The sequence below is a fragment of the Oratosquilla oratoria genome, chromosome 11 (assembly GCF_046742065.1).
Source record: "Oratosquilla oratoria isolate Oo_2021 chromosome 11, ASM4674206v1, whole genome shotgun sequence".
Classification (NCBI taxonomy): domain Eukaryota; kingdom Metazoa; phylum Arthropoda; class Malacostraca; order Stomatopoda; family Squillidae; genus Oratosquilla; species Oratosquilla oratoria.
The window spans coordinates 52,798,879-52,825,409 of NC_134787.1; the positions used below are offsets into that span (position 1 = coordinate 52,798,879).

Below are 26,531 nucleotides of genomic sequence, written 5' to 3' on the forward strand. Positions count from 1 at the left end.
CATGATTAGCTCCCAAACTCCTGAAGGGTAAGAAAATTGATGAACCAAGATGGAATTTTTGTCTCCTGCCTCTAGCATCAGCACTGGTGTAACTAATGATTATACGGAGTAGATCAGATTTTTTAGATGGTTTGGGCATATGGAGAAAAGGAGGAAGGATTGACTAATGAAGAAAAATGTGGAAAACAGAAGTGGAAGGAGTGAGCTTAAGAGGAAGACCAAGAAGGAGATGGATGGATGGATGGGATGAAGGGAGTCTTGGATGCTTGTGGTATGTCTGTTGAATAGAGAAAAAAATGAAAAATATATGAATACATGTGAGGAGATTCTTAAAAGATGAAAGGATGACATGACCCAAAAAGATCTTTTCATTTGGTTCATCGATGAGTGAAGGAGTGAGGTGAGGGGAGATTGCCATATAGTGAAGTGATGGGGTGAATCAGCTTTCACTGTTGGGCTTTGCTGTGGAAGAATTCTTCCTTGCTGCACTGAAATGAGTGGCTGTTAAATGGGTTTTTATTTGTTTCTGTACATAGATTGTTAATAGTTTTAACCCTTTAACAGACAGATTATACCTCAGTAACCAAATAAAATTGTCTGTTGAGAGCCAGGGGTAGGGGAATACAAAAATGTGGGTCAGATCATTAAGAGTTGGATCAAGATAACTCCTTTATTGAGCAGTGTAACTACAGAGCAGAATAGAGTGATCATTTATAAAAAAAAAAAGAATAAATAAATAAATAGATAAATGAATAAAAGTAAAGCAGCCCCTGAGTGTTACAGAATCATGATACATTGTATTAACCACTTCAGTACGGGACTTAAATCTCGCGGGCAGCAGCCAATGCCAGCCGTATGACGTAACGAAATAATATTAGCATCATAAAATATAGTCGCCGCTTATATCGATCGTTCTCTCTTTCACCCGCGAATTTTGAAAACCACAGAGAATGGGATTCAGGGCGCATTTGGGAGAATGTAAAAAAACAGGGGCGACTGCAATAAATATAATCAAGACGCCGATATGGCAGCGTCGCGAATCCACTTGCTCCTCATGACGCCTACGTGTGCGGCACCGTATGGAAGGGGTTAACAGTTTTCTTTCCTTTGTTCCAGGTGACTATGAAAGGAGCTGTTTTGGATCTTCAATTGAAGCATTGGTTCATATGAATATACCTTTTAAAGAAGTGCCCATTGCAAAACTAATTGATTTGGTAAGATATTTTAATTTTATGGAAATGCATTTATACATACATGTACCAAAGGCTTTTTCCCCTTACAAGGGAGGTAGCCAAAAAACAAAGGCATAAAATCCACTCTCACCCATTCCATCCCCACATAACTCTACTCCCATTCACCCCCTTTCCTTCCTCTTATCTTGGCTTCTCCTGGATGATGGGTCGTCCCTACTTCTTGCCCATTGTCCTGGGTCAGAAGCAGTGTCGCAAGACACAGCACATCCACAGCAAGGCCGCTTCATTTAATTGGGGACCCCCCCCTCTCCATCCCCTTGTGCAGAAAAAGAGAAGATGGAGAGAAATCCCTTCGGGCTGTTTCAAATTATTTTTCACACATACATCGGTCGGACACGGTCGGAGCAACACGCATTTTCGGAGCGCTGGCTTACGAGCGAAAATATAAACAACAAACGATCGGCGGCGGCCTTTTTGTTTATACGCGGAGTGGTAAGCTGTGCATTCGTGGTGAAACAATGTAGGTCGAATTTGTATCTCCGTTACTTTCTTTTTTCATTTTTTTTTTATATTGTTCTTAAAAATGGAAACCCCTAAATCCAAGGACGCAATTAAAAGAAGCCTGGAAGAAACAAAAATCGAAACTCCATTAGGAGTAGTGAGAAAAAAATCATGCTTCGCTTCAACAAGAGAATATCAAAGACTAGACGTAAGTAGATTTTCTGGGTTTGAAAGGGAAGGAAATGGATTATTAAGAATAGAGATGGATAGAGAACCCAGATACAGGAACATAATGAGGAGTAGAGATCTAAGTGATATCGTAGACGAACTATTAGAACTTAAAAGCGAATATAAGATAATGTACCAGGAAGTATCAAACCTAAGGAAAGCCAACGAGGAAAACAATAGGGAGATAGACGAGTTGAAAAAGGAATTAAAACAGCTTAAGGGTGAGAATGAGAGGTTGAAAAGTGAGGACAATAGTAGGAACGAGATTCTGAAACGAGAAATCAAAAGTCAAATGAAAGAAGTGACTGAAAAGGTGGAAGAAAAAATTAGGGAGAACGACCTACAGGAATAAAAAAACAGTGGAAAATTGAGAAGGAAAGTCAGGAAATATCTTTAAAGAAAATAATGGAACAACAAGTAAAAGATAATACAAAAGAAACTGTAATTCAGTTTATTAAAGAGAAAAGTAACTTAGTTAGGGACACAGTGGAGAGAAAAAGATGTATGGTAGTCTATGGCATTAAAGAAAAGCACAATGTACCAAGATACCAAAGGGAAAAGGAAGAAAAAGAGATTGCCAAAGAAATACTAAAGGAGTTACAAACAGATGAGTTAGGCTGGGACCGAGAAATCGAGGAAACTCATAGAATGGGCAGGTACTCTAAAGATAAGCTATATAGACCATTAAAAGTAAAACTTAGATCGCAATCAAGTGTAGAAGAAATTTTAACTAGAACAATGAGACTAGCAAGTAGTGAACAGTACAAAAATATATGGATTAAAAAAGAAATGAGTGAGGAAGAAAAAGAGAAAGAAAAGGAACTTAGGAATGAGGCAAATGAAAGGAATGAGAATAGAACTGAAAAAGAAAAAGAGGAGTTTTTTTGGAGAGTGATAGACATGAGGCTGAGGAAAAAGTACATAGAGAAAATGGAAACAAAGAAGACAGAAGGGGAGGAGGAGAAAGGAAACTAAAAATAGCTTACACAAATATAGACAGAATAATCTCAGGAATAAATGAATTAAATGATTATCTAGTATTAGAAAAACCAGACATAATGGGAATTGTAGAAACCAAATTAAAGTTCATACTAACACCCCACACTGTGGGACAAGGAGAATATAACTGTTGGACAAAGAATAGAAAGAACAAACAGGGCGGAGGAGTTCTAATTTTGGCCAAGAAAGATTTAACTGTAGCAAAAATAACTGAAGGAAAAAATAATGTAGAATCAATTATAGTACAAGTCGAAGGTAAAAAAATGAAGAAAAGAAAATTTGCAGTGGTATATGTACCTCCTAAGACACAAGCCTGGTCAGAGAGGGATCATGCTGAGTTTCTAGATGATACAAAGGAAGAACTAATTGAAACACTGAAGGATGGAGGAAATACAGTAATTATGGGTGACTTTAATTCAAAAGAAATATGCTGGGAAGATATGACAGTGAAAGGGGGAGAGAAACACTGGGGCAATGTACTCCTTGACTTGACCATTGAATACACAATGACCCAGTGGATTAGAGAAAATACTAGATATAGAGGAAATGAAGAACCCTCAATATTGGACTTAATACTTACAACAGAACCTGAGATAATCGATAATATTATTTACAAAACTCCGATAGGAAAAAGTGACCATGTACTAATAGAAATGGAATTGAAAGAACAACCAGACCAAAGCAAAAATGTTAAACATAGAATAGGAAGACCTATGTATAACAAAACAAACTTTGAGAAACTTAAAACATTCTTTCGCAATGCAAACTGGGAAAAATTCCAAAACGAAGATACAGGGATAGAAGAAAAATGGAACATACTAAAAGAAATTTATAATGAAGGAGTGAACAAATTTGTACCACAAAAAAAAAAAATGGAAAAGGCATACATAAAGAACTGGTACAACAAAAGATGTAGTGAAGCAAAGGAAAAAAAGAGACAAAGCTTGGAAAAATGGAAAATAGATAAGAAACAAAGCAAATGGCAAACATACATCAAACTAAGAAACGAATATGTAAAAATACGCAGAGATGAAAAGAGAAATTATGAAAAAAAGATAATAGACAAATGTAAAGAAGAACCCAAACTATTTTACAAATATGTAAATGGAAAACTGAAAAACAAACAAGAAATAGAAAAACTGCGCCAAGATAAAAAGGAATTTACAGAAGAACTGGAAATGGCTGAAATAATGAACAACCACTTCAGATCAGTATTCACAATAGAAAACTCGCCTAACAGTGAAGTTAGAGAGAGAGAATTATCCCCAGCAATGAAAGAAATAAACGTAACACAAAAAGAAATCAGTGATCAAATTAAAACCCTGGATGTCAGAAAATCACATGGCCCAGATGGAATAGCAAACTGGATACTGAAAGAATGCATGGAAGAATTAACTGACAAAATATATGATATAATTAAATCATCAATTAAAGAAGGAAAAGTACCATTGGACTGGAAAAAAGCAAACATTGTACCAATTTATAAGGGAGGTGATAAGGAAGATCCATCTAACTACAGACCGGTCTCACTAACAAGCACAATAGCAAAAATTTGTGAAAGAGTGATCAAAAACAGATGGGTTAAGTACCTGGAAGAAAAATCTATACTGAACCCAAATCAATTTGGATTTAGACAAGGGAGATCCTGTACAACAAATCTGATTTGCTTTTACTCAAGATTAGTAGACATAATAGAAGAAAGAGATGGATGGGCAGACTGTGCTTTTCTGGACCTGCAAAAGGCATTCGATAAGGTACCTCATAGGAAACTAATAAATAAGATAGAGTCAAAAGGTGGCATCAGAGGAAAATTATTGGAATGGATGAAAGACTTTCTGATTGGGAGGAAAATGAGAGTTGTAATTAGAGAAAAATTCTCCAACTGGGAAGAAGTAAAAAGCGGGGTCCCGCAAGGATCAGTACTGGCCCCGATCATGTTCGCTGTATACATTAATGACATGAATGAAGGCGTGGAGTGCTATATAATTTTTTTTTGCAGATGATGCAAAATTACTTAAGAAGGTAAAAACGGAAGAGGACTGCAACTCATTGCAACAAGATCTGGACACAATATGGAATTGGACTCAAAAGTGGGAAGTAAAATTCAATATTAAGAAATGCAGCATAATGGAATTTGGAAAGAGTAAAAATAGAATATCAAAAGATTACAGAGTTGGGGAAGAAAAAATAAATAAAACAAACTATGAAAAAGATCTTGGAGTGATGATTGGAAAGGACATGAAACCAGATAAGCATATAAACAAGATGTTCGGAGAAACCTACAACTTATTGAGAGCAATCAAAGTGGCATTTACCTATATGGACGAAGAAATGATAAGGAAAATACTTACTACACTAATAAGACCAAAACTCAAGTACGCAGCATCACTTTGGACACCCAGTACCAAAAAGAATATTAAGAAACTAGAAAGATTACAAAGAGCGACAACAAAACTAGCACCGACACTCGCCGAACTAACATATGAGCAAAGACTATCCAAATTGAACCTACCAACTCTGGAACAAAGAAGAGAAAGAGGAGATTTGCTAACTATCTACAGAATAATGAAAGGAATGGAAGTTTTAGACAGGAACGACCTATTAATGTGGGACAACGGTAAAACAAGAGGACACGGAAAAAAATTGAAAAAGGATAGTTATAGAAAAAACTTGAAAAGGAACAGTTTCCCACACAGAGCGATAAATACATGGAACAAATTAGACAACAAAACAGTATGTGCTAACACTATACAAGATTTTAAGATAAAACTTGATGCGGAGAGATACAAAGACGGGTCACCACGAGCATAGCTCCCCTCCCGTATATTACAACTAGGTAAATACAACTAGGTAAATACATACTCCCTCACCCCCCATCCCCCACCCACTCCCTTCCATGCATCACAGCATCATCCATACACAACCATTCTCCATACACTCGTATCTTCTGTCTTCTCCTGTCCTTCCTCAACAGACATTTTCCTCTTTCCCAATGCCCCTTTTATCCCATCCACCCATCTCATCCTTGGTTGCCCCCTCATGTTCACTCCTTCCACCTCTGCCTTCCACACCTCTTTTACTAATCTTTCTTTACTCATTCTTTCCCTGTGTTCAAACCATCCCAATACTCTTTCATCAAACCTATCTCCCAACTCCCTTTCCACCCCCATTCTCCTCCTCACCTCCTTGTTTCTCATTCTATCCAGCCTAGTAACCTTGATCATACTTCTCAGGCACCTCATCTCAAACACATTCAAACTATTCCTCTTTTATGTTCAATGATTTTGCCCCATACAGTGCTGTCAGCACAATCACTCCTTCATACTCCTTTTAGTATCCATTCCCAAATGTCTATTTCTCATTACACTTTTTAATCCCCCAAGGCATTTACTTGCTTCTCTCAATGTATATTCTACTCCCGCCTCCACTTCCACTCCTCCCTTTCTTGCCACATTTGCACCCAAGTATCTAAAACTATCCACTTTCTTTAGTCTCCCTTAATACTCGCTTCCAGTCCATTGCCACTTTCTCCCCATGTACATCTCATCACCATACTCTTATCCACATTTATCTTAAACTTCCTTCTTTTGCACACCTTCCCAAACTCTGACTCTAACTTCCTCAATCCCTCCTCTGATCCTGCCACAAGCACATTGTCATCAGCAAACAACAACTGGCTCATAGGTGGTGTATAATGAATTGTGTTACTGCTGGACTAATGTAATATCTGTCTGTACAGTGTACTGATGTACAGTGAAACTTGAGATAACAAATATTTCTGTCTATATTTCAGGAGAGTCCACAGCCAAAAGAACAGATTGAAATGCCATATGCTGTGCCAAAGGAACTTTGGTACTTGGTTAACCACCTCCACTCACATGCTCTTCAGATTGAAGGACTCTTCACTACCCCAGGCTTGCATAAGGAAATCATAGAAATACGGTAGGAGGGGATATCTGTATTGTACATATATACATAAATGCCTACATATGTGTACATACACACTATTATTGTTATTAATTTGTTAAGTAAAAATCCAACTCGTTTACCATAGGTTTTTTCAAATTAGGCACAAGGCATTGCCCACAAAGGTAGCCATGGTTGAGGAATATCTACACTCCTTTTATTAACTTAACACTTGTTCCTGTCCTCCTTCCCACTTCAACCATGTGGAGATTGCATCTCGTGTTTCTCTCAGTAGTACTACCAATTCAATTCTATCTTGTATATAACAAGCCATTGCATTATCTCTGTTCACCAACTCTGTCACCAACATACATTTTCACTTGTTTGATATCCTGATCGAGCTGGTATGACTTCATTTACCCCATCCACTTGATTTTTCCTGTGTCTACCCCTTGTTCTCCTTTCCAGCATCACTGATTTGTACATTCTCTGAAGATGTCTACTCTTATCCATTCTTATAATGTGATCAAACTGCTTCAGATTAGCCTGTTTAGTCATTTCTTCCATTCTCAGCAGTATGCCAGACCAGTAATATATCCCATCATTCCTCATTTTTTCATATTTTGTAACTTGATGGATAGTCCTCAAGTACCTCATTTCCACTGCCTACATGTGACTTTCTTCTTTTGTATTCATCATCCAGACTTTACTCCAAAACATAGAAATCAAAACAACTATGGCTTCATATATTTCTTTCATTCTTTCTGCTGATGTAGTCTTATTTCTCTATACTGGAATGCACTTCCTACCCTCTTTCTGTCCCACACTCTGTAGCTAATTTCTTCCTTTATTTTCCCATTTTCAGTGATATCTTTTACCATGTATGTAAAATTTTCTACCTGCCCCATTTTCTTATGTGAATTCATGCCTGAGGTACGGAGATAACACAAGTAGATGAATAGGTCTTTTGGTGTGGGTATGTGCTTTGACTCAACCATCCATCCTACAGTATAAGGGGGTGGTAATAGTACATACAGTGGAACTTTATATCAGTCTATCTTATAGGAAGCTTGCTGGCTGAGCAGGTTAGGGCGTCATTACTTGTGGCGAAGGTTGAGGGAATGGCAGTTCCCTGCAACAGATGAAGTTGAACCAAGTGCATGGTTCATTGAATTCCATGCAACAAAGTCCACTCTAAGAGGCACTGTCCTAGCCTTCCAATAGAGGGGGGATTTTGTGACGTTAAACCACATCATTATTGTCATCATCCTATAATATATTCTTTTGAATTTTGAAGTGGACCACAATAGCAAACTTAGAGATGTAAAAGATAGATGAAGTGTTGATGTGAAGACAAGATACATACATACATACATACATACATACATACATATATCAAAGGCTTTTTCCTCCTTACAAGAGAGGTAGCCCCCCCCCCCAAAAAAAAAAAAGATGATTAAAGCAAAAACAAGTAGACTCCTGAAGCATATAGTGTTACCATATCAAGAATTAATGTATCTATATACCAAGAAGCTTCTTCCCTCTAATAAGGGAGGCATCCAGCTAAGGCATGCACTGATCCCCACTCATCCCATTCCTATCTGTCACCTGTTTGTTTCCATTTCATCTTAGCTCCCTGTGGATGTAGGTCTTGCCATTTATAGCCTCTGTGACCTACTTAGTCTTTTCTTGATCTAGCATAGTGGACACATTTGTCTCTTAGGTAACTGACCATGGTCTGTGGTTTGGTCCAGAAGTCTTTTAATGAAAGTATGTTGTGTTGTTTGAATTGCATGTAGAGCAGTAAGGGTGTGTTTTCCATGTATTCTCTGATGTAAACATGTTAGGCACGTGATTGATGGTTCTGTTTTCATATTCATATTGCTGATTGGAGGTATGTAAGTGTGATTGATGTATTATTGCTGATTGGAGGTATGTAAGTGTGATTAATGTTTTCTTGTCTTGACTTTATGTCAAAGGTATTATGGTTTAGTATCGTGTTGCCATTTTTTGTTTAATTTTTTTATTTTTTTATTTCATGCATAATAGGTGTCTTGACTTTTTTTAGGAATGTACCCTCTAGGGCTACAGAGAGTAGGATGCCTAGTCCTATCCTCTGTCCTGTTTTAGTCACCTTATACGACTCAAATGGGAACACTTGGTGGTAGTATTCTTTCTCCCCAACTACAGTGTTTGGTGAAAATGGAAATATATATTCAGAGAATTGGTACAGGACAGTAATAAGAGTGGGGGTACAGCATAATGGAGGGATGGATGGAGTGAACATGAGGGGGTAACTGAGGATAAGATGGATGTACAAGGTAAAAGGGTATTGAGCAAGAGGAGGATGTCTGTTGAGGAAGGAGGGGAGAAGGCAGAAGATAGGGGTGAATGGAGAATGACTGTGTGTGGATGATACTGTGATGCATGAAAGGGAGTTGGTGGGGGATGGATGGGTTAGGGAGTGGTTGTGTGTAAATGATATTTTGACACAGCCCAAAGGGATTTCTCCCCGTCTTCAATATTTCTGCGTGAGAGGACAGAGAGGCAGGGTCATCGATTAAATGAAGTGGCCTTGCTGTGGATGTGCTGTATCTTACTGCATTGCTTCTGACCCAGGGCGATGGGTGAGATGCAGATTTGACCCATCATCAATGAGGAACCAAGATTAGAGGGAGGGAGTGGAACAAGTGAGGATGAAATGGGTGGGAGTGGAATTATGTCATTTGAGTTCGGGTACCTCCCTTGTAAGAGGGGAAAAAAGCTCTTGGTATATGTATGTATGCATGCATATTATGCCTGTGTTAATAGGGTGGATTTTCTTATTTTGAAAAGGTGAGCAGCTTCTGAGTTTTCAAGAACTTTATCATAAAGCTGTTGTTCAGTAGGTTGTATTTTGGGTGCAGACAAATTGTTTGCAAGGCAGTGCCAAATGGATGAACAGAGGATGTATTAGAATAAATGCTATCTGTTAGATAGTCCATCTTATGCCTTATGTCTGTTGCCACCATTCTACCATTCTGTCTGGTGGTGCTGTCTTGTTAAAGCTGTCTAATACTTGATAAGTGAGGTTTGTGAGCCATGAGTCTAGCTTTGTCTCTTTGAATCCACATCGATTCAGTTAGGATGATATTTGTGCTTTGATTCTTTCCAGTATAAGTCTTTACATCAGTTTGGATATAGAAAAGAGGGAGGTAGTTCTGTAGGATACAGAGTTCTCTGGTGGTTTGTTTGGTTTCAGAATGGGAATTATGTGTGTTCTTTTACAGATTGTTGGAATGCCGTCATGCACCCAGGAGTGATTGGTGATGTCTGGGGTTTTATTGCTCCTGGGCCCAGAGTTTCAGGTGATAGTTTGATATTTTATCTGGGCCTTCTGCATGAGATTTTTTTTTTGCATTTTCTCTTATCTCTTGTAGAAAAGGTCGGAGTAGCATCTGTATAGTTTTATCTCGCTTGTCTTTTTTTTTTTTTTTTTCTTGGAGAAATGTTTATTAAGGATACTGCTTTGTTGTTGTGATGGAATTTTATTCTGAGTTATGCAAACCACTATATGGGTTGGGGTGGATTAATTTTTTTATTTTTTTGTATATATTTTTAAATGTGCTCCACATTTGTTTGTTGTCTTAGATCTAGGGTCTCGGTATGTCTTTCCAAATTTTCTCTCTTTTTTGCTGTCTATTTGTTTTCTGGTGTTTCTAGTAGTAGATCTTCTTTTTCTTGTTCAATTAGATTCAATTTCCCTTTTGATTTTTGTTTCTCTTTTTTTTTATTAGGGAGGCATTTTTCGTGTGTAATTGAGGTTTTATTTTTTTTTTTTTCGTAGCCTCAGGATAAATTTCTTGCTTTCTTTCAGTTTGGAGTTTGTGATAATTTCCAGATCTTTGTCTTTAGATAAGTAGTGGGTTAAGTCAAAATTCATTGTCCTTTTCCATTTCTTTAGTTTATTAATCAATCATTCTGTTGCTCCTGGTGTCTCTTGCAGAAGACTTTCATCCTCCAGGAATCTGGCAACAGCTTTTGGGTTGGACCATAGATCACTTAAGGAAGAGATATTTTGTTGTATGGGGATTGTTAGTGTGGGGCATTGTAGTGTGAGGTGTTCTGTGTCTTCTGTGTGGTGGTTGCATCTTGGGCAGTTTGAACCTATGGCCAGGCCTATTTTGTGTTGGAACTGTCTAATGTAATAGTATTGGTACTATCAATGTAATAGTATTGGGAGACCTTAATGCTAGGGTAGGAAATGGTCCAATTGATGGAGTGGTTGGGAAATGTGGAGTTCCAGGAAAGAATTGTAGTGGAGAGTTGATGGTGGAAATGTGTCTAGAGAGTTGATGATAGCAAATACAGTGTTTCGGAAGAAAGTCAAGCATAAGTACACATGGGAGAGGGTGGTAGATAGAGCGTTAATGGATTATGTAGTGGTAAATAGGATTATGATAGGAAGAGTTAAGGATGTACATGTGCTAAGGGGAGAGGGTGGGGGAATATCAAATAATTTTTTGGTGGAAGGTAAGTTGAGAGTGGAGGATAGATGGAGAAAGAGGAAAGGGACAAAAGGTAGGGAGGTGCTTAGAGTGAACTCTTTAAATGAAAAGGAAAAGGAGAAGGAGTACAAGAAGAAGCTGAAGGAGTGGGAGGGAGTGAAGGATAGAGTAGAGCTAGGTGTGGAGGAGGAATGGGGATGGTTCAATGAGGGAGTCACAAAGTGTGCAAGGATGGTGTGTGGAACAAGAAGGTCAGGAGGAAATAGAAGGAAGGTAGTGAATGGTGGGATGAGGAAACAAAGAAGGTTGTAGAAGAGAAGAAGCGAGCTTTCACAGATTGGTTACAAAATAGGATGAGGGAGTCATATGAGAGGTACAAAGAAAAGAAAAGAGAAGTAAAGCAAAAGGTAAAGGAGGCAAAGAGGAGAGCAGATGTGAAATGGGGTGATAGTATGACAGAAAATTTTGAAAGTAATAAAAAGATGTTTTGGAAAGAAATTAAAAGAGGAAGAGGAGGGGAATCAAGTAGAGAAGAAAATATAAAAGGTGCAGATGGAGAGATGATAATGGAAGAGAAGGCAGTAAGGGGAAGATGGGCAGAATATTTTAGGGAGTTGCTAAATGTGAAGGAGGATAGGGAGGGAAAGATAGTTGCAGTGGGAAATGCTAAGAAAATGAGAGAGATGAGTGAGGAAAATGGAGGAGAAATAAGGAAGGATGAAGTGAAGGCAGTTGCTAAGATGATGAAAGCAGGTAAGGCACCTGGTGTGGATGGATGCCATGCAGAATGTCTAAAAAAAGGAGGTACAGTGATGGTGGAGTGGCTGGTGAGGTTATTTAATGTTTGCTGGAGAGAGGGTAGAGTGCCAGAGGACTGGAGGAGTGCCTATATAGTTCCACTTTACAAGGGAAAAGGGTACAAGTGTGAATGTAGTAGTTTCAGAGGGATTAGCTTGTTAAGTGTAGTTGGGAAGGCTTATGGGAGGATCTTGATTGAGAGGATTAGGAGAGGAACAGAGGGAGTAATTGGTGAGGAACAGTGTGGATTTAGGACGGGTAGAGGTTGTGTAGATCAGATCTTTGTGGTAAGACAGATATGTGAGAAAGCTATAGGAAAGGGGAAGGATGTTTTTTGGGCTTTTATGGATTTGGAAAAGGCTTACGATAGGGTAGACAGAAAGGCACTGTGGGAGGTTTTGTGGATATACGGGATAGGAGGAAAGCTTCTGGGAGCTGTCAAGAGTTTTATGGGAGTAGTAGAGCTTGCATTAGGATTAGAAATGGAGAGAGTGAGTGGTTCGAGGTAAAGGTGAGACTTCGTCAAGGATGCATTATGTTGCCCTGGCTGTTCAACTTATACATGGATGGGGTAGTGCAAGAGGTAAATGCAAGGGTAGTGGGGTAGGGATCGAAGATGGTTAAGGAAAATGGAGAGAAGTGGGAGGTGAGCCAGCTGTTGTTTGCGGACGACACTGCCCTTGTGGCAGGATCGGAGGAGGGATTGAGGAAGTTGGTGACAGAGTTTGGGAGAGTATGTGATAGAAGAAAGCTAAAGATAAATGTGGGTAAAAGTAAGGTGATGAGATGTACAAGGGGTGAAAGTGGCAGTAGACTGGAAGTGAGCATTAAGGGAGAGCAACTGGAGGAAGTGGATAGTTTTAGATACTTGGGTGCAAATGTGGCAGGAAAAGGTGGAGTGAAGGTGGAGGTAGAATGTAGACTGAGAGAAGCGAGTAAATGCCTTGGTGGATTGAAGAGTGTAATGAGGAATAGACATTTGGGAATGGATGCTAAGAGGAGACTGTATGAAGGAGTGATTGTGCCAACAGCACTGTATGGGGCAGAAACATGGAACATAAGAGAGGAAGAGAGAAGGAGTTTGAATATGTTTGAGATGAGGTGTCTGAGAAGTATGATGGGGGCTACTAGGCTAGATAGAGTGAGAAATAGGAGGTGAGGAGAAGAACAGGGGTGGAAAGGGAGTTGGGAGATAGGGTTGATGAAAGAGTATTAGGATGGTTTGGACACATGGAAATAATGAGTGAAGAAAGACTAGTAAAAGAGGTATGGAAGGCAGATGTGGAGGGAGTGAACATGAAGGGACGTCGTAGGATGAGATGGATGGATGGGGTGAAGGGGGCTTTGGGGAAGAGGGGAATGTCTGTTGAGGAAAGACGGGAGAGGACAGAAGACGGGTGAATGGAGAATGGTTGTATATGGATGATGTTGTGATGCATGAGGTGGAATGGGTGGGGGGATGGGGGGTGAGGTAGTATGTGTGAGCAAAATTTGACGCAGCCCGAAGGGATTTCTCCCCGTCTTCTCCTTTTATGCATGGGTGGATGGAGAGGGGGGGTCGCCGATTTAATGAAGCGGCCTTGCTGTGGATGTGCTGTGTCTTGCGACACTGCTTCTGACCCAGGGCAGTGGACAAGGTGCAGGGATGACCCGTCATCCAGGAGGTGCTAAGATGAGAGGGAGGGTGGAGGGGTGTGGAGTGTATTCAGGGATGGAATGGGTGGGAATGATTTTATGCCTTTTCCTTTTTGGCTACCTCCCTTGTAAGGGGGAAAAAGCCTTGGTATATATATGTACATGTATGTACTGTCTAAATGATGGATTGTGTCCTGAGCGCAAGTGTGCGAGTGTGGTTCTTGTCTGGTGTGGCAGGGTTTTTTCTCTAGGGGTTGTATTAGAATATTGAGTTTGGTGGTCTTTTTTGAAGGGTTTGTTTAGTTATCCAGGTATTTACCTAGTTGTATTTTACGGGACTGGAGCTATGCTCGTTTTGACCTGTTTTTGTATCTCTCCACATCCAGTTTGCTTTTGAATTAGTGTATAGTTCTTGCATTAACTGTTTCACTGTTCAATTTGTTCCAGACATCAATCACTCTGTGTGGAAAACTTCTTTTTCAGATCTCTTCTGTAGCTGTCTTTCTTTAGTTTCTTTGTGTGTCCTCTTGTTTCTCTTTGGTCCCATTTTAATAGATCATCTCTATCAAGAACTTCCATTCCTTTCATAATTCTGAAAATGGTCAACAAGTGTGAGGGGTTCTGTGTCTTCTGTGTGGTGGTTGCATCTTGGGCAGTTTGAACCTATGGCCAGTCCTATTTTGCATTGGTACTGTCTAAATGATGGATTGTGTCCTGAGTGCAAGTGTGCTAGTGTGGTTCTTGTCTGGTTTGGCAGGGTTTTCTCTCTGGGGGTTGTATTGGAATATTAAGTTTGGTGGTCTTTTTTGAAGGGCTTGTTTAGTCATCTGGGAATGAATGTGTTTCTGTGTGGATATTTTGTCTCCTTTAATTGGTGTATGTATGTCTGTAGCCAACTGGTGTGCATCATGTTTTTGAGGTGATGATGATTGGAAGGTGGTTGGAACCAAGGGCTCTGACCACTTTCCATGAAATTGTTGGGGTTAGGCCAGGGGAACAGGTGTTGTCAGGAGAGGAAGGGGTATAGGGGTGCTTGATGGGGGGATGTGTGTGTGATTATGGGTGTGTTGCTCAAGATGGCCAGTGAGTCAAATTATGTTTGTAGATCAAACCCTTTGTCCATGTTGGGGTTGTTGACACACTAGGCCAATGACTTGGGTTTGAAGTCATCACCTAGGATAAGGTTAGGGATTGTGGCAATTTGGTTAAGGTTAGGTCTCAAGGTGTTTGGAACTGTGTTGGATGATTGCAGGGGGAGGTACATGTTAACTATTGTCATTGTAGATTTGTTACCTGTTTGGATTTGTATTGATGAGGTTTCTGTGGTGTTGTCTGTAGTAAGGAGGAAGGTTTTGGTACTGGCACTTGTGTCCATGAAGCAGATGAACTGGTGGATCAGGGTGATGAGTCCACTGCTTTTACCGTCAGTCCAGTCATGTCTGATGTTGGTGAAATTATGAAATGTGGGTGTGTTGTTAAGGGTTCTGTCATAGAATTGGGTTCCTGTTATGTGATTTTCTATTGGGAGGATTTAGGTTTCTGTATATAAATGTCCTATAGAGATGGTTTTGGTGTATCCTGTTATTACTCTCATTGCTCCATTCTATGGTGTTTACAAATTATGTTTGCATTGCTGATTTTTTGTGATCATGATGTGGAGGCATACTCTAGGGTGGTTTTTATGAAATGTTTATAAATGGTTATTAAAGTATTTCTTTATAATATTCATGTCATTTTGCATTCTTGTAGTTTTTTTTTAATCTTTTTAGGGGGTAGATTGATTTTTTTCTGCAAGTTCTGTAGTAGTCTGTATGAAGAAATGAACAGAGGAGAGGTGATGGATGGTTTCTCATGTTTATGGTTGGAGTGAAGATGAGTACATTGAGACGTCTTGGAGGTCGCTTATTAATTGCATTGATGATGAGTCTTGCAAGATGTTTGCCAGAATATGCTTTGGTTGGGGAGTTGTCCAAGGATTTTGTTACCTCTTTGGATTGCAGTTGTGTGTGTAGCCATATTGGCTGGTGTGTGTTCAGGTCACCTGCATGAGAAACCTGGTGCAGTGGATTGATTGATGTGGTTGGGTAGGCCACTGAGTGGTTGGAGTTAGTGGAAAGTTTTAGGGCATTATATATATGGTGAAAGGTATGTAGATGTTTGTGATGTTGTATGAGTATGTTGTTTTCTTTGTGTTTATATGGTGATTATTTTTGTTGTGTCTATGAGTGGTTGTTTAGTTTCTTTAGTTGGAAAAGGTTTTGCTATATGTTCATGTGTTTAAAAGTCCATTGTATATTGTTGTTATTGTTATTGGTAGTAGTAGTATTGCTATTATTATCATAAGAAGAGGTGGGGGTCACTGATTAAATGAAGTGGCCTTGTTGTGGATGTGCTGTGTCTTGTTGCATTGCTTCTGACCCAGGGTAGTGGGCGAGATGCAGAGATGACCCGTCATTCAGAGGCCAAGAAAAGAGGAAGGAGGGATGGTGAATGGGAGTGGAGTATGTGGGGATGAAATGGGTGGGAGTGGATTTATGCCTTTGATTTTGGCTACCTCCCTTGTAAAGGGGAAAAAGCCCTACATATGGTATGGCATTATTATTATTGTTATTATTAAGATGAGAGGGAGGAAAGGGTGGTAGATGGGAGTGGAATGGATGGGAGTGGGTGCATCCCTTTTGACTAGGCTACCTCCCTTAGAGAGAAAAAGCCCTTGGTATATACAGGTAGTTGTCAACTTACGACCGAGTTTGGTTCCGACAGACAGGTCGTAAGTCGATCTGGACGCAAGTCGGTCTATATATATATATACAGTATATATTACCCTTTATATAGTATATATATATATGTATATATATATTGTATATTTAGCATACTGAAATAATCTTAGCATCTTTGAACTATGTTGTATAGTATTTTTAACTTTATAATTTCATCTGATTTTCTTTGGGAAACGTAGCCTAGGCCTAAGCATATTGAATAAAATCCTATCATCTTTGACCTATGATATTTAATACTGTATTTGTTAACCTTTGTATCATTTTACCATCAGACTTTCTTTAGGAAACGTATGCATACTGAATAAAATCTTATTATCTTTGAGCTACGTTGTTTAGTATTCATTAACTTTTTATCATTTTCGTTAGGAAATGTAGCCTAGGCCTACGCATACTGAATAAAGTCTTGTCATCTTTGACCTACAAATCCTTTTTTGTTGGTTACATTAAAATCATTGTAAAGCAAAATTAGGAAAAAAGATATTTCGAAACACATTCTTTTCGTTTACATACTGTACCGAAAATATTGTTATCGACAACAGACTAGGCATAAACAAAGTTTACTGTTACATTTTATTAATCGCAAAACATAAAAATACAAAATGCTGTGCCGAACATTTTGTCATCGACAACAGACTAGGCATAAAAAAATACTGATACATTTTATTAATTGCAAAACATAAAAATACGAAATGCAATGCAAAATTAGGAAACATTTTACTTCAAACAAACAAAATGAAAGAATATTTAGCTGGCTGGGATGCTGACGCTGCCAGCAGCCTGCCAAAACTATCGTACTCGCGTCTCGCGGCGTGCAGAGTAATGTACTGCACTGCCAGGCATATCTTATTGCATTTCTATTACTCTATTAAATGTTAGATATTATTGCACCATCTCATGGTCGTAAAGTCGATCAGTCGTAAGTCGACGACTACCTGTAGATAGATTATTGTTATTCTTAACCCCTTCCATACGGTGACGCCTACATAGGTATCATGAGGAGCAAGTGGGTACGCGAGGATGCCGATGTCGGTGTCTTGATTATATCTATTGTAGTTGTACCTGCGTGACCCCCATACTCTGAAAACTGGCTTCATCATATTTTCTATGGTTATCAAAATTCACGGGTGAAAGAGAGAACGAGCAATACAGCGGTGACTTTATTTTTTATAATGCGAGTATTATGACGCAACATCACACGTCTGGCAGCTAATGCTGCCCGCGAGATTTTGGCCCGGAGTGAAGGGGTTAATTATTATTAATATTGTTGTTATTATTATTATCATAATGCCCTGTACTGGAATATTTACTGCAAGTAGTTGTGTAGTACTAATTACAGTTACATACAGCCAGTGCTTTAGGGGCCATTTTGGGACACCTCTGCAGAATAGAGCCACATGTAATTTTGTCTATGTTGGAGTAAAATCTCTTTTAGAGGAATGATGGTACTGTTGTACTATGACTGCCCCTCTGTTATGCTGTTCCCTTGAAACTTTCTGTACCACTTCCTTGAGTATATTTTTCTTTTTACCTGTATCCCCCTGTGGTAGGGGGAGGAAAGAATTCTGCCACCATGTTTCCCATGTGACTCATAAAAGGCAACAAAGTGGGACAGATTGATGGGACTTGGTATCCTGCTCTCTGTAAGATTATCACATTATAAATAAAGGCATAAAAGGGTCTGGGAGGAGATTTGTAACCAAAACCATAAAATTTGGGTCATTCATTGTGAATGGTTGTGTTACTGATGAGAATGAAAATGAAGATATAGGCAGTATGTTTGTGAGAAGAAAAATTGATGTGTTAGGATTAAGTGAACTAAGTTGAAAAGGAAGGGTGATTTTGATTTGGAAATGTTTTGGGGATTGAGGAGGCAGGAGGTGTTGTTGGGAGTGAGGAGGGGCTGAGGGAAGGGTTGTTGTTGTTGTTCCCTAGACTGTCTGTCTGAGGGTTAGCTCTGCTGGTGAGTGATGAGATAGTAAAGAATGTGGTGGAGTGGAATGAAGTATCTTCAAGGTTAATAAGGGTGAAGATGAAACTGGGATGGGAAATGTGGATTTTTGTAAGAGCATATGGGCCTGGTAGTGAAAATAGTGTAGAGGAAAGGAGGCTTTTTGGACAGTTCAGTGAGTACTTAAGAGAGTTTTGGGTGGAATGTCAGTGTAGTAGTGTTGGGAGATTTCAATGCTAGAGTAGGAGATGAATCAATAAATGGAGTGGTAGGGGAGTTTGGAGTACCTGGTAAGGAATATAGAGGAGAGTTGATGTTGGTGATGTATTTAGAGAGTTGATGATAGCTAACACAGTATTCAAGAAGATCAATCATAAGTACACAAAGGAAAGGATGGTGGAAGGAAAGATGGTCGATAAGGCATTAATGGACTATATAGTGGTATCCAAAGGAAGAATGGGATATCTTTTATTTTATATTATTTTTAATTATTATTATCATTATTATTATTGTTATTGTTATTATTGGCCAGTGAAGAGTACCTGCATCTGGTAGTCCAGGAAGATGGACAGGAAAGCTGCCCATTTTCAAAGTCCGTTGATCGTCTTGTATCTAACAGGAGGTGCAGACCTGATAGGCAGACATTCACTTGCTGGACTGGGTCTCTCATGTATCATCTCTCTCACATTTATCAACTTCATATGTATTTCTTAGGCTTTTTCACACACAGAGAGCTGATAACTGATGACTTTGATCCACCCCCTACCATTTTCAGTTGGTAACATTGAAACAGCCCCATGTTAATACAACAGAGCAGTTTCTTCCTAAAGAGATCTGTGGAAGAGCCTGAGGATTGTTGCCAGTTAATTGATAAGAACATATTATTACTATTATTATAGTCATTATAGTTATTATAGTTATAGTTATTATTGTCATTATTGTTGTCATCATCATCATTATTATTGTTGTTATTACCAGTACTCATAATTTGCAGTTTGACTGTTTTGATCAATAACAATTATTTTCGTGGAAACAGGAACAGCCTTGACTCTGGGGTTGTTGGAGACTTCTTGCCAGGAAGTGTTCACTCAGTGGCAGAAGCTTTGCTTTTGTTTCTGGAAGCTCTGCCAGAGCCAGTCATTCCTTATATTTTATACCAGAGAGCTCTAGATTCTACCCCAAATTTTGCACTGTGCAAAGAAGTGAGTAAAGTGATTTTTATTTTGTTTAATATTCTTAAAAGTAAGTCCATACATGTGTCAGATGGAAGCTAATTGATATTATCTATTTATTTTTAATTATTGTTATTGTTGTTATTTTTTGCAGGTTATTGCTGCATTGCCAGTTTATCACAGAAATGTCTTTTCTTACCTCATGGCATTCCTGAAAGAATTGCTCAAGCATTCCCATGACAATAATTTGGATGCCAGAACACTTGGTATAGTATTTCATTGAATAGTTATTTTATTTTTTCCCTACCTTTACCCACAAGGTGGGGTGACTAGGTATGGGAAAAAAACATCCTTAATTCTTGCACTTTTATCACAATTGTCCCTGTCATTCCTTTCCACTTAAAACGTGTGAAGGGGGGGCTTCTTTTTTCCCCAGTAAGGCCATTCTTTTCTTTTTATTGTTTCGCGGATCCAGCAGTGTTGGTTTCAGCAAATTTGGAAAAAAAAAAAAAAAAAAAATATAATAATATATATATATATATATATATATATATATATATATATATATATATATATATATATATATATATATATATATATATATATATTGCCACTTTCACTTAATTTTCACCCCACTTGGAAATTTCTAAACTGGCAAAATAAAATTCTTACCTGGTTTCCCACTGCTTTTTCTCTGCATGTGCAGATCATAAACAACAAGGTCATGGTTACCAGTTAACAACAAATTGTCATTACGTTGTCCAAAACAAACCTGAATGCCTGGGCAATGGCACTTTTTCTATTGTGTGTATGCTTATTTTATGTAGAATATGCCATGGATTGGAATAATTGCCTTGAAAGGTTCGAAAAGGTTTTGTAGAACATTTGTAGATACGCCAGTGGAAGCATGTGCCACAGATTTTTGGAAGTATTTGCCATCCTCGGCATTCAATTCTTCCTCTGGATCTGCTGCTGTCATTGACATAGAGTCTGACTCTGTCCTGTCATTACATTCCTTGGTTAGTATGATAGGAGAAGTAGTAAATCAAGCCATCCTAACATAAATGGACATGAAAATGTCAATCAGTGCGCTAGTTTCCTTCGGACAACAGTGCATTCTGATCTGATTCAGGGAAATGTCAGATAGGCCCATGGTTACAGATGAAAATAGCACTGGTGGTAGGGCATCCATTATCAATGTGCTGATGTCTGGAAACCAAAAGTATACTTATCTCCTTGAGGAAAAGTAAGTCTCTTTGCCAAAACATGTGGCAACAGTCTCAAAAGGCAAGTGCATTCCCCCCCCCCCTTCTGATGCCTGCCTTGGGTTTATGAATGTGGGATCTGTGAAACAATTAATAAAAGAAGAATGGTCTAATACTGCTAGGTATCTTGGGTGCATCTCATAGAACAGGTCACTACTATTCTAATGAAATGTACAGTAGGCTTGCAAGTTCTGTGCAGAGTTTTTCTGGCCATCAGGCCTGTAATAAGAGAATTGTGGAACTGGACATATTTTTACATGTTAAATCATTGTTTGTTCTGATATGTGTAGATTTCCCTGCTTTTCACTTGTTTTTACCTACTTCAAGTACAGAACTTGAACTATTTCATAAGTAGATATATAGTTACATACACAAAAAAAAAAAAAACTTTCCTCCTTATAAGGGGAATGGCTAAATCAAAGAATATACCAACATAGCACACATCCCATACCCATCCAAAAAAACCCATTTATTGTCCCTCCCATCTTAGCTCCTCGTGGAAGAAGGATCATCCTTATGTCCTGCCCACTGCTTGGGTCAAAGGCAATGCAGCAAGACACAGGATGTCTACAGGAGGTCATGATAGCCAAAGCTAGTTTACCTCCACTGCTTCATTATGTGGCAACCCTCACATGTCATCCTCTTGAGAAAATACAGAGTGAATGAGAAGAAAACCCTTAGGGCCATATCATTTCCTTATCCATTCATAACCACTCTCCACTCACACCTATCTCTTGCCCTCTCCCTTTCCTGATGGACAGAGATTCCTTTTGCATATAGCTGCCCCATTTACCCCTATTCATCCGCCTTGTTTCTGTGTTCCCCACAAGTTCACTTCATTATCCTTGGCTATCCATACTCTCTTTTGCCAGTCTCTCTTCACTTGTTCTTTCTATATGGCCAAACTGTCTATGTAAAAGTTTAATCAACCATATCTGCCAGCTTTGTTGAAGTTCACAGAGGGAGATTGTGGGTCCACTTTTGAAAATGGGCAGCTATGCAAAGCTACATATTTTCAAAACTCAACCCTGTGACCCCTGAAGAACTAACACTTGGTCTCCAAATTAGGTATAAAAATTCTCTTTTATTAACTTAAACTGTGTGTACTTATTTGTTTTCACACTTGGAGAGCAGACAACTGGCAATTGCTCCCCTCCTACCATTTTTTGTCTGGCGACATATAAACAGTCTTATACTACTATAGCACAGACAACAGTCCAATGTTTCATACCAGAGATCTATGGGAGGCCCCAAGGACTGTTGCCAGTCATTTTGGAGATGCAGGTGAAATATTTAGTGAAACTCAAAGCAACAATTGGTTTAGATTAACAAAGGAATCATTCAAAATGTAATATCTGAGCAAAGTTAAAGCATGAATGAAAGACATTCAAATTTGAGCAAGGAGAAATCTGTCAGTAATTCTTCATTTGTGTAAGGTATTTGTAGATTAAGTAGTAAACATAATGGATGAGGATTTTGGTCCTTGCATAGTAGTGCTTGTTAGCTACACAGTGTGTTGTTAAGGCTTGTTGTTGATTGCTAGTTCCTAGCAAAAGGCATATAGATTTAGCATCCTCAGATATAATGTTGTGATGATTGCCAGTAGTATAAAAAATGTGTGGCAAGCCTGCAGAAGTTGTGATGTCAGAAATTGGAGAAATAAGGTCATTGCACTGAACTAGTGAATTATAGAACTCAAGCTGTGCAGAACTTTTGAGCCCACTGTGTATATAATTTGGCAAAGAATAATATAGGGGATCACTTCCATTCCAATAAAAACTGAAATTAAGTTTCATTTTGTGTGATAGTGATTTAGATACATTTTGTATGAGTAAAATACATAAAACGTATATAACATTAACAAATTAAAATTTTTGAATATATGATTTATTGCTTCTTTTTCTTTTTTTGTTGGATTCAGCGTCTGTGTTTGGCAGTATCCTGATAAGGGAAAGGCAAACTAGGAATGAACGGCGAGCCACCCAGCAATCTGCAATTGAAAGGAAGAAGCAGACATTTGTTCATCATTTTCTTGTCAATGAGTGATGGAGCCTGTTATGATAATTTATGAGGTAGATGTAGGAAACAATCTTGTTTTTTTCAGTGAAAAAAAGATTGTAGAAATCATGCATTTAGTGATATGTTGATTATGATCAGTGTTCACATTGTTTTCAGCATCTATGTTGTCTGGAAATTTTGGAACCATTCCATTTCTACCTGGTAATTTTTATTTTGACTGAATTAGAGATTTATTTATTTGCATGTCAGCCGGAAGTGATAATGTATTAGTATTATTTAAGCATTGGCCAGAGGCAATTCTTTCATTCACATTCATTTTAAGTGTAAAATCTAGTCTTAAGATGTACTGTAGTTGGAGTGAATAATGACTACCACTGAGGAAGTGACACTACACCAGATTTTATTGTAATGATTAGTATTACCTTTTATGTTTTAGATTTTGGAGGGGAACAACAACATGTACCTGCCATTCGTCTTCAAAACCCATCAACACCTTTAGCTCCATCTGGAGATACAGCCCCAAGAGACTGACTCTCAGTCTCTAGACTGGGCCTAAGATCTCTCTGTTGACTTAAGACTATACAGTACTACCTCTCATTAACGGACTAAAAGGGGGGTAATGGTGTCTGTTGATGTGAATAATCCGTTGATTTGGAGTGGTTTTTGGGTGGCATAGTGATTGCTTAGCACTAAACAACAGCACCAAAAACACAGAAAAAAACGCAAACGCAGCTAATTAACGTCCGTTAATGAGAGGTCAATCTGTATTTCCTCTACTTCTTCACATAAGGAAAGCTGACAACCAATGATTATTCCCTTCTCCTACTATAGTACTATAAACCACTGACATAGAAACAGTCACATCGTAATACAACACAACATGGGACCAGTGATAGGTTGCTTGTGGTGCTCCTGCAAGATGGATGACACACCTGCTCATTTTCAAAACTCATTTACCCCTTCACCTCCATGAAGAGGTGGAGCCTTGAGAGGCTTGCACTCAGTGGGCCGAAGATCTATCAACTTCATCTGTATTTCTTACACCTTTTCACACATGGAGAATTGACAACATGCCGGTTGCTCTCCACTATCTTCTACTTTCAGCTGGTAACAGAAACAGTCTCACATTAATACAACACAGATAACAGTTCAGAGTTTCTTTCATGAGAGGTCTGTGAGAGGACCCAAGGACCATTGTCAGATTCTGTGGGGCTGTGGGTTTTCTACTAAGCAAAACTTGGGGCAATAATTATTATTAATATTACAACATGACAAAAGTCCAGTATCTCTTCCCAGAGAGATCTGTGGGAGGGCCTGAGGCCTGTTTCCAGATGTTGTGGGGTTGCAAGTTTCCAGTCAGTGAAACTTGAGGTAACAGTTATTATTGTTATAATGTTCTGGAGTGTTGAATATAGGTTCAGTTCAATGTACAGCCTGTTTCTGTCTCAGAGATATATAAATTCTTAGATCTTGTTATACATGTGTATTATCATTATTTTGTAAAATAATGATGATATTCTTGTAAAATATTATGCACCACGTGCAGAAAAGAAAAGACGTGTTGTAAGTAGGTATCACAATTAAAATTGGATGAAGTGCTGTTTTTATTTCTGTGCTGCCTAAATAGATTTAGGGAACAATGAAATTTTATTTTACATCTTATTCAGCACAGTAGTTGTACCTAATCTATCTCCATGTGTGTGTGTGTGTGATTCACCATGGTCTTGGATCATGTGTTGGACTCCTGATTGACAGCTATTTTCCTCCTGGAAGAGAGCTCAGAGCTCATATATGATCGATCTATGGATAATGGTGTGAACTTACACACACACACACACACACACACCCAACTCCCCGCCCACAAGAGTTGGAGTAACGACCCGCAGCGCAGCAATACTGAAATTATTTCGGCTCTGGGTGGGATTCGAATCTGGACCGCCATAGTGGCAGCTGGGAACTCTACCATTGCACCATGAGCTGTGTATTTTCCTAGTTGTATCTTACGGGAAGGGGAAATACACTTGTGGTGTCCCATCTCTGTATCTTGCCATATCTGATTTGCTCTTAAATTCTTGTATTGTTTTTGCACACACTATTGTTTTGTCTAGTATGTTCCATACATCCACCACTCTGTGGAGAAAGCTGTTTTTTTCAGGTCTCTTCTATAACTCCTTTTTGAGATCTATGTCCTCTTGTGTTTCTCTTATCCCAATTTAGTAAGTCATCTCTATTAACGACTTCCACACCTCTCATAATTCTGTAGATGGCCAACAAATCACCTCTTTCTCTTCTTTGTTCCAGAGTTGGTAGTTCAAGTTTTAACAATCTTTCTTCATATGACATTTATGATAGTGTTGGGGCCATCTTTGTAATTCCTCTCTGGATTCTCTAAATTTATCTTACATTCTATTTAGTACTGGGTGACCATATTGTCACTGCATACTCCAATTTAGGCCTTATCAGTGTGGCTAGTATTTTCTTTACCATTTCTTCATCCAAGTAAGCAAAAGCCACTTTTATTAATCTTAGGAAGTTATAGGTTTTGCCGACAATTTTGTTTATATGTTTGTCAAGGGACATATCTTTTGTGATGATCATCCCCAGGTCTTTTTCAGATCCCACTATTGTTACTTCCCTTTCACCAATTTTATATTGCCCTGATATCCTTTTTTATTTTTTCCAAAATTCATTATGCTACATTTCTTAATGTTGAAGTCCACTTGCCACTTCTGACTCTATTCCTGTTTGTTATTTCAACCTGCAGTTTTGGTTCCTCATATACTACTTGATTTCCTTGCTTTGTCTCCTGCGGTTTTATTTTCTTCTCTTTTCTGATACAATTTCTTCAGTTTCTGGTTTAAAACTTGCCAAAAAATTCTTGTTTTCATATTCAGAAAATTACTTCGTTAACAGGCTCTGTTGTTATCTGATGTTCTTCTGTAGCATATTTTTTGTCCAAATATTCTTTAATTTTTTTCTGTCCTCAAACTTCCAAGAGTTGTTGTTTTTTTACATTTCCTGTGAATGGAGAATGGTTGTATATGGATGATGTGATGCATGAGGTGGAATGGATGGGGGGGATGGGGGATGAGGTAGTATGTGTGAGCAAAATTTGACGCAGCCCAAAGGGATTTCTCCCCGTCTTCTCCTTTTATGCATGGGGGGACGGAGAGGGGGCTTGCCGATTTAATGAAGTGGCCTTGCTGTGGATGTGCTGTGTCTTGCGACAGTGCTTCTGACCCAGGGAAGTGGACAAGGTGCAGGGATGACCCGTGATCCAGGAGGTGCTAAGATAAGAGGGAGGGTGGAGGGGGTGTGGAGTGTATTCAGGGATGGAATGGGTGGGAATGATTTTATGCCTTTTCCTTTTTGGCTACCTCCCTTGTAAGGGGGAAAAAGCCTTGGTATATGTACAGTGCTCGACAAAAGTTCGCGGAGCCTCAGCGAATCTAAACAAAAATGCACAAAAATGTAATTAATCATTATATTTATTGGATTTTTACTCACCTAATACTTGGTTGGGAGTCCTTTGCGCTTTAACACAGCCTCAAGACGACGTGGAAGTGAAGCAGCTAGGTTGTGGAGGGTTGTAGGCTCAAA

General features: G+C 38.8%; 1 protein-coding gene across 6 annotated transcripts in view; it reads left to right on the forward strand.

The window, feature by feature from the left end:
- LOC143029830 (inositol polyphosphate 5-phosphatase OCRL-like) overlaps window positions 1-24,530 on the forward strand; it is a 68,037-nt gene extending 43,507 nt beyond the window's left edge. For all 6 annotated transcript variants that reach the window (XM_076192903.1, XM_076192901.1, XM_076192906.1 and 3 more), the window contains 5 exons: window positions 1,117-1,214; window positions 6,715-6,863; window positions 19,512-19,677; window positions 19,802-19,913; window positions 22,834-24,530. In XM_076192903.1, coding sequence (XP_076049018.1) covers window positions 1,117-1,214; window positions 6,715-6,863; window positions 19,512-19,677; window positions 19,802-19,913; window positions 22,834-22,958 — 650 coding nt within the window. In that variant the 3' untranslated portion in view covers window positions 22,959-24,530. The remainder of the gene's footprint in view (window positions 1-1,116; window positions 1,215-6,714; window positions 6,864-19,511; window positions 19,678-19,801; window positions 19,914-22,833) is intronic.
- Window positions 24,531-26,531: the final 2,001 nt, after the last annotated feature.